This window comes from Myxocyprinus asiaticus, chromosome 37 (assembly GCF_019703515.2).
Source record: "Myxocyprinus asiaticus isolate MX2 ecotype Aquarium Trade chromosome 37, UBuf_Myxa_2, whole genome shotgun sequence".
Lineage (NCBI taxonomy): Eukaryota > Metazoa > Chordata > Actinopteri > Cypriniformes > Catostomidae > Myxocyprinus > Myxocyprinus asiaticus.
This window is the reverse complement of record NC_059380.1, coordinates 3,407,501-3,425,329: the sequence shown is the minus strand read 5'-3', so window position 1 is coordinate 3,425,329 and position 17,829 is coordinate 3,407,501. Positions and strand designations below refer to the sequence as shown.

Genomic DNA, 17,829 nt, shown 5'->3' with positions numbered 1-17,829 from the left:
TGAGCAGTATGATGGCTGTGTGGTCCCATGGTGTTTATACTTGCGCACTATTGTTTGTACAGATGAACGTGGTACCTTTAGCCATTTGGAAATTGCTCCCAAGGATAAACCAGACTTGTGGAGGTCCACAATTTTTTTTCTGAGGTCTTTGCTGATTTCTCTTGACTTTCCCATGATGTCAAGCAAAAAGGCACGGAGTTTGAAGGTAGGCCTTAAAATACATCCACAGGTACACCTCCAATTCAGTACACCTCCTATCAGAAGCTAACTGGCTAATTGTCTAAAGGCTTGACATCATTTTCTGAAATTTTCCAAGCCGCTTAAAAGGCACAGTTAACTTAGTGTATGTTAACTTAGTGTATGTAAACTTCCAACCCACTGGAATTGTGATATAGTCAATTAAAAGTGAAACGATCTGTCTGTAAACAATTGTTGGAAAAATCACTCAAATTACTCATGCACAAAGTAGACGACTTACCAAAACTATAGTTTGCTAATATTAAATCTGTGGAGTGGTTAAAAAATGAGTTTTAATGACTTCAACCTAAGTGTATGTAAACTTCTGACTTCAACTGTAAGTTCACCTAGAATGAATTTAACAATGTAAATTAAGGTAACTAGATGCAAGTAGACTTAACTAAGATTTGCTATTTTAATATTGTCTCCTTACTAATTTTAGTTGAAATGACTCAAAATTAGATCATACAATAACAGCTCAAATAAAGAAGATCATAAATGATTATTAAACAAACTTATTTCTACACAGAAATGCATATATGCCTGTACCTCAGTTGCAAAGAAGTTATACATCTTAATATAAACTATTTAAATGCCCCTTATGTATTATTTAATTAGGAAACATAATTAAATAATTCAAGCGCAAGGCATTGTGGGTATTTCCCATAGCCTAATTTTTGTACTCATTTCAGTTATTAACACTTAAAATCTAAAAGGGGTCATGACATGAGGACCAAACGTCAGGCGAGAGTTAGTTCATTTCAAACAGAAATACAGCGCTGGGCGGAAGCAACGATTTAAAATTAAAAGTTTTAATTATTGATTTATTTCTTACACAAACCTATCGATTTGCTTCAGAAGACATTCACTGATCGACTGGAGTCATATGGATTAATTTTATGCTGACTATGCCTATTGGACCATCAAACAGCCAGCAGACTGATGGCACCCATTTACTTACATTATAAAGTCCTACATTTTTCTAAAAATCTTAATTTGTGTTCTGCTGAAGAAAGACAGTCATACACATCTGGGAAGTGAATAATGAGATCATTTTCATTTTTGGGTGAACTATTCCTTTAATGGAAAAAGAGCATTTATTTAAACCAGGCTGTTGAAATGGCTCATTTGGAATTTGTGGAACTTGTGACATCACAAGAACCAAATACATGTGCATATGACATGCCTATTTTTCATCACTGCACCCTTGTCCCAGCCCACTAGTGCTCATTCAGTCACACAGGTGAAGAGGAGAGAGGACCGGTCATTGGAGATTCATCTACACCAAAGGGGACTTATACAGGACACCTTCATGTGCCTATTTGGACTTAAATGTTTTTCTACACTAGATGAACGGCTTTGACCTTTATCATGCATCTTGTGTCACTTTTAAAAGATGCGATGTCGAGGGACTGGGTAGCTCAGCGAGTATTGACGCTGACTACAACCCCTGGAGTCGCTAGTTCGAATCCAGGGTGTGCTGTGTAACTTCAGCCAGGTCTCCTAAGCAACCAAATTGGCCCGGTTGCTAAGGAGGGTAGAGTCACATGGGGTAACATCCTCGAGCTCACTTTAATGTGGTTCGTTCTCGGTGGGGTGCGTGGCGAGTTGTGCGTGGATGCTGCAGAGAATGGCGTGAAGCCTCCACACGCGATTCGACTCTACGGTAACGTGCTCAACAAGCCACGTGATAAGATGCCCGGATTGATGGTCTCAGACACGGGGGCAACTGAGATTCGTCCTCCGCCATCTGGATTAAAGCGAGTCACTACACCACCATGAGGACTTAGAGCACATTGGGAATTGGGCATTCCAAATTGGGGAGAAAATTAAAAAAAGAAAAAAAGACGCGATGTCAAGTTAGAACTCTAAAAAGGAGACCTCCGTTCTGTTTCATTCATAGTTTTGAAGGTGTCCTGGACTGTTTTTGCACCCATCTTTGCTATTTTAAACAATGCACTCGATGGACGTCTTTGATCGCTTTGATGTGTTTCCGGTGATGTGAGCTGCGTTTTTTTTTTTTTAAGAAACAAAGAATGAGTTGATTTTTTTTTTTTTTTTAATCAAAATTATTTTACAATAATTTATTGAGCTTAACTTGTACTGAACTTCCTTTAACAGCAATAGTTGTATAAATGTTACGAAATCTGCGGGTCATATTTCCACCCAAAATCAAATTTTGCATTATGTCACACATTGGCTATCCTGCTCTTTAGAAATCTGTATCAGCCAGAATCTTATTTGACATGTTGAGTTGAATGGCTTTTGTACGCAAACAAAATTAAACCAAAGAAAGTCCAGAATGCATCCGAGTTCAGTCGATAGCTAGCGTATTACTGTGCCATTCTTAGCAGATCAGTGGCCCAGTTAAGATAAAACACACCGTCAGCAACATCAGCACACATCAATACATTTAAGACAAGAGCAGCTTAAATGCTTACACTTCAAATATCACTTAGTGCTATCGGCAGAGACTCAGTGGAGGGCAAACCCGGGAGGCTAAAAATACATGCTCTGATAACAGCAAGGGTCATGATGTCGAGTCCTTGATGACTATCCACAAAAGTTTGCTGTCATTCATTTATCTGAGAACACCTTTCATTAGCAACACAGTATGTTGGGTGTGAGGGAGAAATGAGTCACTCAACAACGAAAAGGTCTGTCCATGCATCAATAAATATGCCCCACCTGACCTGTGGCCCCCCGGCTAATTTTACTTTAAACCCCTGCTGTAGATATTCAGACACATGCATTAAGACACACACAGATATCTGCCTCTGCTGACAGCCACGTGAAACAAAATTGTTGCTGAAGGACATCCTTCACTCCAGTTTCACACTGGCCGGACTCAAGCAGATGTGATGGGGAGAGATAAGACACAGGAACAGACGTACAACCTTCAGACAACAAGGACACAGCAGGGCTCTGAGACAGAAATAGATAGCACGCCAAATGCTACGCCCTTCCGTCAGAGGACGTCTGTGAATATTCTATCACACCTCTTAGCAGAACAGGACCACATGGAACATTGATGAAGAAAAATATTACCTCTGCTTTCCAAAATAAGAATAATAATAACTAGGCCTGTCGATTTAACTTGTTAATTCAGAGCAATTAATTAGATAAAAAATAAAGCATTTAAAAAATGAAACTAAATAATGCAAATGAATCATGTCCCCGGACCGTAATAAGTAATATTCCTACCATCGGAGTAATTCAAACTTGAAGTGCCACCTGTTTTCAGCAGGGGGCAGTAAGCGGGACTCCAGCTGTATTGGCAAGGCGCAGCTAGCGACCACACAAGATGAGAACGTGTTCTTGCATTTTAATACAGCTGGACCAATCACAATTACGGCTGCAGGGAATTCGAGACCTGTTTTTCTAAGATTCAGATTTAAGGTTTTATTGACAAAGCAACATAACAAATGATGTGCATATTCCGTTATGAAACGGAAAGCGTCCGTCTAAAGCATGTGTGCATTGGTGCATCCTTAGAAAAGCCCTTATAATAAATCTATCTCTGACAGATTGATGAATTCAATTGCAAAATCGATTTCTGTGGACTGTAGGCCAATGATTGGCGTATGCTTAATAATATGGAAATAAACAACATATTGCCTTCTAAAGCCACTTTTTGTATTGTCTTATCAATGCTTTACCTGTCTGCCACAATAATGTAATGCATTTTAATTATCTGAAATTACATTAAAATGTGTTTTATTTATAATTATTTAGATACAATTATTTAATCATTATATCAGATATTATAGACACATATATACAGTATATGCGGTTGATCATTCTCATTGAAAAAAATAATATTTTATATATGCAAGTTATATTTATTATAATATATAACATAATATATTATTAAATATGCAAAAAATAATGATACTATTATTATATATATATTTAAACAGTCAAGAATGTACATATCATAGATGTTGTATTGCCTTTAGTTTAAAATTATTTTAAATAATATATATATATATATATTCTGTCCACACAAGATGATTTTCAATACTGCATTAAAAAATGAGTATCAGCACTGAGAATAATGAGAATTACAAACAAACTCAAAATTGAAACATTCAGGACACATTATGCTAATGAGGATTTTAGGGCGGGATATGCTTAAGTTAATTGTCATGAAAATAATGTGGCAATGCAAAAATATCTTAACTGTCCTAAAAATAGGCTTCATTTTGCTTTATGCTAAATATAATCTCTTACTCTTTTCTTTTGATTTTGGGGTGAAATGTGACCAGGACATGTTCTTGAAAATGTTCATAAAAATCACCCAAATATAAAAAATGATTCGCCTTCCATGATTAAATATCGATACAATTTAATTGATACTGATGTTTTGCAGGAAACCTTGAAGCACATCTCAGCATAAAAAAAGTCCAGACAAAAATCTTTTGGTAAAGAATCTAAAAACAGCTTCTAAAGTGAGCTTGCATTTCCGAAACTGACTCCTTGAAGGATTAACACCCCGACAGAGTGCCAAACTTTCTAACACTTCTGTAACTCTCACACATGCATATAAAGATGCACACACACCCACTTCAGCTATCTGCGCAAAGAAGAAAACACACCTCATGCATAAACATGTTTTACTAGGTTAATAAAAACCATGCATAAATGCCTCGCCTTGAATGAGCTTTGATAAAGAAAAATGATAAAGAAAAATTTGAGGAAAAATTATTTTCTTATACGAGAACAGCAGATTACACACTATGCATAAACACTATTAAACTAATTAACGCTTATTAATCAAAACATTTTCAGATGATGCAATGCACCTTATAAGAGGCTCAAACACACTCAAACGAACAGCCCTGGTACCTTTCTTGGAGCTGCAAAGCGAAAGACTCTCCGGGACAGGGGGGACACTGGTAAAAACAAGCCCCTGTATTTAAACTTCAAGAGCAGGGGAGGAAAAAATAAATGAGAAATCAAGTGAGGATGGATGGACTCCTGAGGTAATGGGTGATCTAGTGATGCAACTTTTTTAACGACTGGGTGACGGTCACGGTCAGAATTTAAGGGAGGCTCAGGGCAAAAATGCCACCAAAAATGACCTAAATGCACCCGCAAACCCAATCGTGAGAGCAAAAAAAAAAGCCCTTGTAATGTAACAACTGAGATAGATCTTAATGTTCTATTATAGCCGTAGTTATACGTATTGTGGCATAAAATATGAATATATTTAATTCCTAGGGTAAGAGGTAATCAATTCTCAATCTTGAGAATTTGAGTAACATTTTACAATAAGGTTGCATTTGTTGACTTCATTATAATTTATAATTATAATTGTATTTATTTATCACATGTTATACATTTGCACATATACAGTGAAATTCTTTTTTTTCACATATCCCAGCTAAGCTGGGGTCAGAGTGCAGGGTCAGCCATGATACAACGCCCCTGGAGCAGATAGGGTCAAGGGCCTTACTCAAGGGCCCAACAGTGGCATCTTAGCAGTGCTGGGGCTTGAACCCCCAACCTTCTGATCAGTAACCCAGAGCCTTGACCGCTGAGCCACCACTGCCCCTAGTTAACATGTACTAACGATGAACAACACTTTTACAGCATTTATTAATCTTTGTTAATGTTAATTTCTACATTTACAAAAACACTTTTTATTCAGAAATGTTTGTTAATGTTAGTTAATGCATTATGAACGAACACAAACTAACAATGAACAACAGAATTTTGATTAACTAACATTGTTACATTGTAAACTAATGCATTAAATAATGGTAACAAATAGAACCTTATTTTAAAGTGTTACCAGAACTTGTTTATATGAATTGATTAAATTTACGTATTTGACATAAACGGATGAGAAACGGTTTGTTTTGAATGGTTAGAATTGTTTTTTTTTTCCTCATAAAGGTATAAAAACAAATTGTGACGCTGGTGCTGTTGCTTGATTTAGAACCGTTCCACACGTTTCCACAGAAGAAATTGGTCCCAAAAGAGGTTTCTACATAACTCGTGCCAACGTTGCCAAATTCATCGAACTTCATGGAGTGAAGCATTGGCGCCAGCGTGGCCCAGTTGTGCTTCCTTCAAGCGTTGTAACGCAGCACTAACAGTTTAAATAATTTAAACTTTGACCACGTTGCCACTGACCTTTCGAAGTTTCAGCCAATGCTTACCAGGCAATTTGCATATAGCCTAGGCCAAGTCGGTCTTTGCAATGACAGGTCCAACTTAACATTGTTAAGGTCCAATCTTAACATTGTTTTCAAAACAGCTTTCTGAATTAAACCCCCCCAAACCCCCCCCCCCCCCCCCCGTTGGTCAAACAAAGAGATGGTCCCACCCACATCTCACACCATTGGTTGGTGGGTGGAGTCTAAATGGGGAATTTTCAAAGCGCCACAAAAAGACTGTTCTCATGAGGCTCATGAAACTGAAAGACTTCACTGAATGAAAGCATCAGTTCCATCAGCTGGATTTTTCTGTGCTCTGTTTGTGAATAATAGTCCCAAAGGGGCCGGACATCATTCCTGAAGTGATAGCTGTGATCACATTAAGAAAAACATAGGGAGATACACAGTACTGTACCTCTGGCTCTGGATCGTCGTCATCCAGGTCTGTGTAGGACGAGTGGTCAGGGTTGTTGGCCTTATCCAGGAGCTCTATTGCCAATGTACGACTCAACGGTTGGGACACGAAGGGATGCTGGGTAGAGATGGTTGACATGGCAATGTGAGACGTTAAATGTTTATTAAAGATATCTAATTTGTGTTTCATCAGTACTATTCAAGTTACTACAAGACTGACATTCAAATGCATTATAGGCGAAGTGTGTCATTTCTTGCAAAATTAAGAGATCGGTAAAGTTTGTCTGGAAGTTTTAAAAAAAGACAGTCCAGTAGACCTTCAGAAAAAAACTTCAGAAAGATAGATTGATAGTTTTTGTATTGTAACCTTAAGCCATGAAATGACAGGCCTTGTGTGTGTTTGTTTACATTTTAATTTTTTTGATAGTTGGAGTTACCTGCGTCTGAAACCACGTATTGTCACAGTATGTACTGTATTTGATGAAGGATGCACTTCTCGGCCGGTAAAACTTTATTTAGGTATGCATGCGAGTAGTATGAATAGATTTAGGACATACTTCATCCAAGGATGTGGATATTGTCCCGTGACCCGAATATATGGCGTAAGAACAACAACCGTGGAAATAATCCACTGGGGTTTTGTTAAACAAGCACCATTTAAGCACAAGGAACAACTTTCTTGGTATATATAGCACTTACAGTGGAAAAGAGCTGCCCGACTTGCGGTTCACCACCATTCTTTTAAATCCCGAGGCATTATGGGATCGTAAACTGTCCAGTCAACCCGCACTTCAGAATCTCGCCGGAGATAGTAGGACATCCGGGTATATCTCGCTTACTGCTTCATGAATACTGAGGATTCAGACATGCATCCATTGACATACTATATAGTAGGGAAGTACGGCTATTTGGATGCAGCACCTGTCTACACCGGGCACATCAGTTAACACAAAGTGCCAGAACAAATTTAGGCTGGCTACACTGGGGACGGTTGCATAAATGTAGCCATTAACTTAAGACTGCGTCTAACTACTAGTCCGACTGTCTAAAGACGCTAGAGAAAGCCTGTTGCATAAAACAAGCACACAGCTGTCTTTAGTATTTAGAATAAAGTTAGTTTAGGGGTGTGCTGTCTTACATTTATGCAACTGATTGAAATTTCTTTAGACAACTTACTTGTAAGACCAGTTTTATGTAACCAGCCCCAGGACATTCTAAACCATTTATTTGTCTTGTTGGCAGGAGTAGCGCAAAATGGAACGGGACATCCATTTACTGTCAGTGCAACAGACGCTTCTAATGTAGACAGCTTCATTGATTATAATGGGATCTATATGCTTTTGACGTGGCGTGCCGCTCGCTTCCGGCGTAGAAAGGGTGTTAGTCTATGGGTTATTCCTGATTATTTGATAGTCTGCTGTGCGAAAACCGTTATTCTGATCAGTTAGAAAAGATACAGCAACGTGAATCAGAACAGTCTGAAGGTCTGTACCAAGTTTGGTGGATGTAGCTTGAAAGTTCTAGGAGGAGTTACAATTGATATTTTGGTCTTGGTTTAGGGATTTTGGAAAAACCCTACACTACTTTAAGTCTGTAGAGTAACTTGGCTTTGTCAAGCCAACATAATGACTGTTTTCCCAAACGTTCCCCCATTTTTGGTTGGAAAGCAGATAGTCCCGCCCCAATGTTGCCATGTAAATGCAATGTTTTGATAGCGCCGGTTACAGTATTTAAACTTTTTTGGGGAATCAACCTACTAATGGCTTACTTACATATGTCTCTGCATATTAAGCTGGATCTGAGAATTTTAAAAATCATAAAACTAAACACTTCACCTTTAAAATGCAGAATGATACAATTTCAAGAAAACACAATTTTGAAAATAACATGTTGAAGAATTGAACATTTTTAAAGATGCTCACCTGCAATAATTTGTCAGCTGGTGGCCTTTTCTTTGGATTTTTCGTCAATGCCAGTTTCACAAAATTGTGGAAATTATTGGTCCTTGAGAACACAAAAAGGGATCTCCATAAATCTAACATACTACGAGCGTTGCGATCATGAGGCCTTGCAGTGTGTTAGCTCTAAATGTTATTAAACTAATTTGATTTAACCGTGCTGCAAGATAATGGAGAAGAAAGTATTCAGCAGACGACCTGACCAGATTCATAATCAGTCCAGATAAGAGAAAGTCAAGTCCAACCTTATCAGAATTCATAAAAGCAACCATCCTGGGCAAACGAGAGCGCTTACGCCCAATTTCAAAGGTGATTAATGGATTTTAAACCATGTTGAGGAATAAAATGAAATTAAGGCATATAAAACTGAGACTGAAAATCACTGCAATCCCTCTTGGCTTTAACGATTTTACACACTCAGGTAAGCTGATAATGGAACGCTTGATATATTTAATTATCACTTACCATTTAACTTTGTCTTTTAATTTGGGGGGTTGAAAGTTGCTTTTCGTCATCAAAAACAGCGCTCTGAAGAGAGAGAAATGTGTAGGTGTTGTCAAAAGCATAACAAAGTGACTCAAAGGAGGAAAAATTAGCTAAATTAAATCATCTCAACTAATCAAATCGCTTTATGCTTTCATTCTCCAGCGATCAAATGAAAAATCTGCAAACTAAAGTTAAAGTTTACACTGAAAAAATACTATCAAAAAGTACCTTTGTATTACATGGTCATACCATGTTTGCTTTTTGGCTTATTCAGCAAAGGTTCAATGTTTTAAAACAAATCTTAGAACTGGATGATTTTCATGAGGTTTCGTTAAGTGTTGTTGAACGTGCATTTTCTTTAAAGATCACCATTCTGTAATATTTCCTGCACCCCTACAGCCCTGGGCCCGTATTCACAAAAAAAATCTTAAGGCTAAAAGTAGCTCCTAACGTGGAAATTTAGGAGCAACTCTTAAAAATTAGGGGCGTCACTCCTTAGGACTCGTTAAATTTTCATCTAAGAGTAAATAATGAAGCAAGGTATCGCCTGAATCGCAATTGAGTGGATATATTTTAATAATATAACATTATAATATTCTCATTGAAATTTAAAAAGTGTATTGTCTAAATCACAGTTGATCTGTCTGTCTGTGTGCGTGTGTTTGTTAGATACATTGTATATTCATGTGTGTCTATCTATCCATCTATATATCCAATGTAAACAAATATTTAATCTATCTATCTATCTATCTGTCTATCTATCTATCTGTCTATCTATCTATCTATCTATCTGTGTGCTATCTATCCATCCATCCATCCGTCTGTCTGTCTGTGTGTGCTATCTATCTATCTATCCATCTGTCTATTCAATGTATATAAACATTATATCTGTCTATCTATCTATCTATCTATCTGTCTAACTGTCTGTCTGTGTGTGTGCGCTATCTATCTATCTATCTGTCTGTCTGTCTATCTATCTATCTGTGTGTGTGCGCTATCTATCTATCTATCAGTCTGTCTGTCTGTGTGCTATCTATCTATCCGTCTGTCTATCCAATGTATATAAATATTATATCTATCTATCTATCTATCTATCTATCTGTCTGTCTGTCTGTCTGTGGGCTATCTATCATATCTATCTGTCTGTCTGTCTGTCTATCCAATGTATATAAATATTTTATCTATCTATCTATCTGTCTGTCTGTCTGTGTGTGTGCTATCTATCTATCTGTCTATCTATCTATCTGTCTGTCTGTCTGTCTATCCAATGTATAAAAATTATCTATCTATCTATCTATCTGTCTGTCTGTCTGTGTGTGTGTTATCTATCTATCTGTCTATCTATCTATCTGTCTGTCTGTCTATCTATCTATCTGTCTGTGCTATCTATCTATCTGTCTGTGTGTGCTATCTATCTATCTATCTGTCTGTCTGTCTATCCAATGTATATAAATATTCTATCTATCTATCTGTCTGTCTGTCTGTCTGTGTGTGCTATCTATCTATCTATCTATCTATCTATCTATCTATCTATCTGTCTGTCTGTGTGCTATCTATCTATCTATCTGTCTATCTATCTATCCGTCTGTCTGTCTATCCAATGTATATAAATATTTAATCTATCTATCTCTCTCTGTCTGTCTGTCTGTCTGTCTGTCTGTCTGTCTGTCTGTCTGTCTATCCAATGTATATAAATATTCTATCTGTCCGTCCGTCCATCCGTCCATCCATCCGTGTCACTGTCTGTCTGTCCAATGTATATAAATATTTAATCTATCTATCCGTCTGTCTGTCTGTCTATCCAATGTATATAAATATTCTATCTGTCCGTCCGTCCATCCGTCCATCCATCCGTGTCTCTGTCTGTCTGTCCAATGTATATAAATATTTAATCTATCTATCCGTCTGTCTGTCTGTCTATCCAATGTATATAAATATTCTATCTGTCCGTCCGTCCGTCTGTTATAGCTGATTTGATATATATTTTCCGCTATCTGTCTGTCTTATATTATATTTGTTATATACATTCTACCAATCACTTTGGCCGATTTAAAAGATCATGCTCATAAATAAGACGTCAACCATAGCGATGAGGAGAACTCCACCTTACTCTTAAATGAAGATTTCCTTAGTAAAACTTGCACTCATCAGTTTTGTGAATAGCTTTTAAGCAAAAGCTCTTAGCTAGGAACTCTTTGGAGAACTGCTAGTTGTAAGATAAAAATCTGTGAATACAGGCCCAGATTCCTCAAAAGTACTAAAATAATCGTTCATGGAATCTGAATCAGAATCGCAAATTTGATCAGAATTCCTATTTCTAGTACCACCACCAGTGTTGGGTAGATAAGGCTTTTTCATACTTTTTGATGCCAAGGACCCTCAAATATGATGACATTTATACTGTGTTACAAATATAGTAAGTGTAATTAGTTAGCGAAATTGAATAATTGTCTTTTGTATTGTTAATGCACTAAAAACAAATGTTTAAATATTATCTACAAAATATTTACTCTGTATTAAGCATGTTTTTACTATACAAAATTAGTATAATATTAGATATATAAACTTGAAGTGAAATATCTTGATTTCAAATGTATTTGTACAGTGCTTTACACTGTACAAGTACAATCACAAGTACAATCTATTCTTTAAAGTATGTACATTGCATGGAAAGCAAGATTAACATTTAGAAATAAGAAATGTTTTTGCTAAAAACTATATGTAGATTTGTTTTAATTTATTACTGCTAAAATCAATGGCTGTCAATAGAATAAAATTATCACGACTAACCTCATGAGTTTCGCAGAATGAAACAGTAATAATGTCAAAAGTTAACCTTTAACATTTTTTGCACTTTTATTTTCGTGAAATTTTCACAGACCCCCTTGCAGCCCAATGGGGGTCCCCGGACCCCAGTTGAAATGTAATCTGTTACTGATTACAAATTACAAGACTAAAATCGTAATCAGTTATGCAATCTTTAAATTACACTTTTTAGGTAATCTAATCTAATCACTTTTGGATTACTTATTGCATGATTTGATGAAATTATAATAATTAACTTTAATGACAACTTTGATACCAAGGATAATATTTAATATTATTTATGATGTAGGGATGATGTCATTTCAGAATGTAATTTTACATTTCATACAAATAATGAGAATGCACTTCCATTTCTTAAGATTAAAAGTATAGTCAGTAACTGTAATTTAATTCCACACATTTAAAATGAAATGTAATCTCATACAATTACTTGATTTTTGTAATCTGAATATGTTATCCAGATTACATGTAGTTGGTTACTCTCCAACACTGATGACCATGGTATTCTTTAACGTACCATGATTTATAAATAAGATGATCTTTCAGTAATATAGTATAGCGTACTGTATATTAAAATACCATGATATTAATCATCTAATACATCACAGTCTCATGGTACTTTTTTGCTAAAAAATTCAACACTCTCTGTTGTGGAACAGATCCATACTGCTGTTATAACCTCTGACCTCATCGGATGAAGGTCAAACATGGGAGGCTGTAGCTCGGCTAGTTCAATAGCGGTGATGCCAACAGCCCAGATGTCACACAGGTGATTGTAGCCGCCTTTCCTCTCCACGGCTGCCACCTCTGGGGCCATCCTGTTAGCACGGGTTACAAACCATAAAATCACTCAAAATATCTGTGCACACGTCCCACCTGAGCGTTATTTCAAGCCGTGGAAAAGGTATTGGTGGCCTTACAATCCTATTTAGGTTTGATACTAAGATAAGTGAGGTTACCTTTTATGACACCACTGAAGCAAAATAATTATTTGTGTAGTTGACAAAATAACATCTAGATTTCAGGTAAAAATGTATCTATATTTTAAGTGCTGTAACAGGTCACCATTTCTTTTTTTAATGAAATATTCAAGGTTCAATGCAAGTCAAGCTCAATCAATAATATTTGTGGAATAATGTTGATTAACACAAAAATTTATCTGGACCTGTCCCTGTTTTTCTTAAAAAAAAATTTAAAAAAAGAAGCGAAAACCAAGGTTACAGTGAGGCACTTACACTGGAAGTGAAGCTTATAATTTTAAGCTTATAATTTTATAAAAGCACTTGCATAAATTCTTCTGTTAAAACTCATGTAGTATTTCAGCTGTGAAGTTGTTTATCCCTCCTATTCTGTTAAAGAAGGGCCTCGTCCATTACTCTTAGCTGTCTTTTTTTTAAAGAAATTATAAAATGTCTTCTTCCCTGAAGTAAAAACAATAAAATTATGCACTTCTTTTGGGATTTTATGTTTTTTAGATCTTATTTACATACATGTCTCAATTTCACCATTAATTTGCATATGCAAATAAGCACATTTATATTATTTAAAAACTGTAAAAACCTACACTTCTATAAGCTGAAACATGAATAAACTATGTGAATGTGTCATGTATTGAAGTCTACAGTGAAAAAAGAAAAATAACATGACTTGAAAATCATGTTATGACAATAATAGCCAGTAGATGGAAGTAATGTTCTATGCAGCCACCTACTGTGTAGTAATTCTACATTTTATCACAAGTTATGCATTTGTATATATACAGGTGCATCTCAATAAATTAGAATGTCGTGGAAAACTTCATTTATTTCAGTAATTCAACTCAAATTGTGAAACTCGTGTATTAAATAAATTCAATGCACACAGACTGAAGTAGTTTAAGTCTTTGGTTCTTTTAATTGTGATAATTTTGGCTCACATTTAACAAAAACCCACCAATTCACTATCTCAAAAAATTAGAATACATCATAAGACCAATAAAAAAAACATTTTTAGTGAATTGTTGTCCTTCTGGAAAGTATGTTCATTTACTGTATATGTACTCAATACTTGGTAGGGGCTCCTTTTGCTTTAATTACTGCCTCAATTCGGTGTGGCATGGAGGTGATCAGTTTGTGGCACTGCTGAGGTGGTATGGAAGCCCAGGTTTCTTTGACAGTGGCCTTCAACTCATCTGCATTTTTTGGTCTCTTGTTTCTCATTTTCCTCTTGACAATACCCCATAGATTCTCTATGGGGTTCAGGTCTGGTGAGTTTGCTGGCCAGTCAAGCACACCAACACCATGGTCATTTAACCAACTTTTGGTGCTTTTGGCAGTGTGGGCAGGTGCCAAATCCTGCTGGAAAATGAAATCAGCATCTTTAAAAAGCTGGTCAGCAGAAGGAAGCCTGAAGTGCTCCAAAATTTCTTGGTAAACGGGTGCAGTGACTTTGGTTTTCAAAAAACACAATGGACCAACACCAGCAGATGACACTGCACCCCAAATCATCACAGACTGTGGAAACTTAACACTGGACTTCAAGCAACTTGGGCTATGAGCTTCTCCACCCTTCCTCCAGACTCTAGGACCTTGGTTTCCAAATGAAATACAAAACTTGCTCTCATCTGAAAAGAGGACTTTGGACCACTGGGCAACAGTCCAGTTCTTCTTCTCCTTAGCCCAGGTAAGACGCCTCTGACGTTGTCTGTGGTTCAGGAGTGGCTTAACAAGAGGAATACAACAACTGTAGCCAAATTCCTTGACATGTCTGTGTGTGGTGGCTCTTGATGCCTTGACCCCAGCCTCAGTCCATTCCTTGTGAAGTTCACCCAAATTCTTGAATCGATTTTGCTTGACAATCCTCATAAGGCTGCGCTTCTCTCGGTTGGTTGTGCATCTTTTTCTTCCACACTTTTTCCTTCCACTCAACTTTCTGTTAACATGCTTGGATACAGCACTCTGTGAACAGCCAACTTCTTTGGCAATGAATGTTTGTGGCTTACCCTCCTTGTGAAGGGTGTCAATGATTGTCTTCTGGACAACTGTCAGATCAGCAGTCTTCCCCATGATTGTGTAGCCTAGTAAACCAAACTGAGAGACCATTTTGAAGGCTCAGGAAACCTTTGCAGGTGTTTTGAGTTGATTAGCTGATTGGCATGTCACCATATTCTAATTTGTTGAGATAGTGAATTGGTGGGTTTTTGTTAAATGTGAGCCAAAATCATCACAATTAAAAGAACCAAAGACTTAAACTACTTCAGTCTGTGTGCATTGAATTTAATACACGAGTTTCACAATTTGAGTTGAATTACTGAAATAAATGAACTTTTCCACGACATTCTAATTTATTGAGATGCACCTGTATATTTAGACATGATCAAACTATTATTTATCAAATTTTTTCTTTTACTGTTTCAAAGTTTTTGCAGTATTATGCTTACAGTCATACCAGACCATGGTGTTACAAAGACATGGAATAATAATTTTGTTACCAATCATTTATTTCAAACATCATAATTTAATAACTCTAAGTAAATTAATAATAATGTCAAGACAAAGATCAGTAATAAACAGAAATGCACAGCAAAAGACTGTGAAAATTCAATTAGTGTATAAAATGACTACCTACGACTACTTAGACTTATCGAATCAAGTCCAACTTTTTTTGTGTCTGTTTAGATTGCAAATGGAGGAAAAGTCATCAAGTCTTGTACTGCTCAGATAAAGGAACCCATTACACTGGAAAAAGTGATTTCGGTCAAAAATGACCGAACAGTATAGGACGGTTAAATTAGCATTTTTTCGGCTGCTTTAGGGTTTACAGTGTAATGTCAACGAAGTTGTAAAATTAGATATAACTTTACACAGAAAAGTTTAGTAAGCAATTTGATCACACTAATACCACGTGAACACGCATTTTGTTTACATCTTGTGGCTGTACTTTTGAAACAGTATTTTAACGTTTACGGATTGGCCCCATTGACTTCCATTGTAAGTGTCTCACTGTAACCCAGATTTGTGCTTTTATTTTTATTTATTTTTTTAAGAAAAAGAGGGACAAAACAAACATTTTTTTTTTTTTTTTTTATGGTAATCAACATTATGCCATATATGCTGTCAATTGAGTTTAACTTGTATTGAACCTGGAATTATGAGGTAAAAAAAACTACGTTCATAATAATTAATAGTAAAATCAACAATAATAGTCTACTACATTCATAATAATTCTAAAAGTATTAGAAAATGGTATGGCATGTCACACTATGTGACACTGCCGTCACTACTTGAAATGTCATGTCATCTACTCGTTTTTAGTATCAATAATTAACTGCATGCATGATGGTAGAATTTGTGTATGGGGCACAAAAAACTGTTGTATACCAATAAGGAGTCCCAATGAAGGATTTTCTTTTAGCTAGTGTGGCCGTGATCTGTGCAGATACACCAAAATCAGCTGCAATGGAGAAGAGACATGACGTCACTTTTACTACAGTTTCACATACAACTCTCATGAGGCATTTTTAATCATGTACACCTTATGAACTATGAAATTTGAGAGCTGTGTAATGCCACAGCAGATTGAACGTCTCAGTTACCAACACCACGCATTTAACACTTAGTTAATGATTTGAATTGATTACGCAATACATTACAGCATGCATATATCAAACAGGTGAAAATAGCGTTTTTTCTTACCTAGCTTGACGTAACCATTGTCCGTTAATAAAATATTGGCTCCCTATTTCAAATGCAAGACAACAAATGAAAGGAAAATTTAAAGAAGAGTAAAATAACTGCTGCTATATGACACTACTGGTTGTACTGGTAGTTTTGAAGATAAGAAATGTGTAAAAATGGACCTGAATGATTTTTCTTTTTTTTTTGCTATAAAATTGCTGTCTTTCAACACCAGCTCTCTTTGATCACAGATCAAGGTTCTGAAAGAACCGTCTGACTCATACTAATTACACATCATTCTTGCCGGGTAACACATTTCTCTTGCTTTATTAGTGATTGCATCATTGGCTTGAACAAATTGGCAACAAATAGGGTATTTTGTAAACAGTTATGTTACATATGTATCAACACATTTTTTTTTTTGTAATTCAGGTATTATAGGGTGATCTGTCAAGAAAATGTCCTGGACCTATTTGCAGCCTGTTCTCATGAACGTTATGTGACAGTAGCAACATTTTTGCAAAACAAAATTACGTGCTTCATTACACATTTGGCTGCAGTTTCCCAGTGAAATGTCCAGCGGGGGGCGCCAAAAGCGAGTGAAATGGTGTCGTAATCAGACAAGGTTTTTAAGGTGAGGTTTTAATGAGTAAAACATACCTCCCTAACCCATAACCAACACCTAAACCTAACCAATAGTGTCCTAAAAGCAAATGCAATATGAAAATCGCATTTTCTGAAGCAACCACGTCATTTCATATTCCTTCTATGGCACTCTCGTCTCATGTCTGCTTGCATGTTTGGCTGGTCTCAAACCTCGTACTCCAACACTCTATCATGTGAGCTACCGCGGAAGCAAATCACATTGGAATATGTGTGTAAATGTAGGTGGGTCTGTAATACAAGCATCCAATTGTATAGTTTTATCAAATTATGCGTTATAGAAAAAGTGTTTTGATATCATAACATAGCAATGTGTAATAGTACGAAAAATACGTGTTTATAAAGTCATAATCCGCCATTGTACTCGTGATTTGTGTGAAAGTGAATAAACCAGACAGTTGCTGTAGCGCCTCTAGTTCATTACAC

General features: G+C 36.4%; 1 protein-coding gene across 4 annotated transcripts in view; it reads right to left on the bottom strand.

The window, feature by feature from the left end:
- map4k3a (mitogen-activated protein kinase kinase kinase kinase 3a) overlaps window positions 1–17,829 on the bottom strand; it is a 121,842-nt gene that overhangs the window by 41,934 nt on the left and 62,079 nt on the right. For all 4 annotated transcript variants that reach the window (XM_051675477.1, XM_051675478.1, XM_051675479.1 and 1 more), the window contains exons 7-12: window positions 16,759–16,801; window positions 16,444–16,516; window positions 12,772–12,903; window positions 9,239–9,301; window positions 8,738–8,819; window positions 6,817–6,933 (exon numbers count right to left, since the gene is read on the bottom strand). In XM_051675477.1, the coding sequence (XP_051531437.1) occupies window positions 6,817–6,933; window positions 8,738–8,819; window positions 9,239–9,301; window positions 12,772–12,903; window positions 16,444–16,516; window positions 16,759–16,801 (510 nt within the window). The remainder of the gene's footprint in view (window positions 1–6,816; window positions 6,934–8,737; window positions 8,820–9,238; window positions 9,302–12,771; window positions 12,904–16,443; window positions 16,517–16,758; window positions 16,802–17,829) is intronic.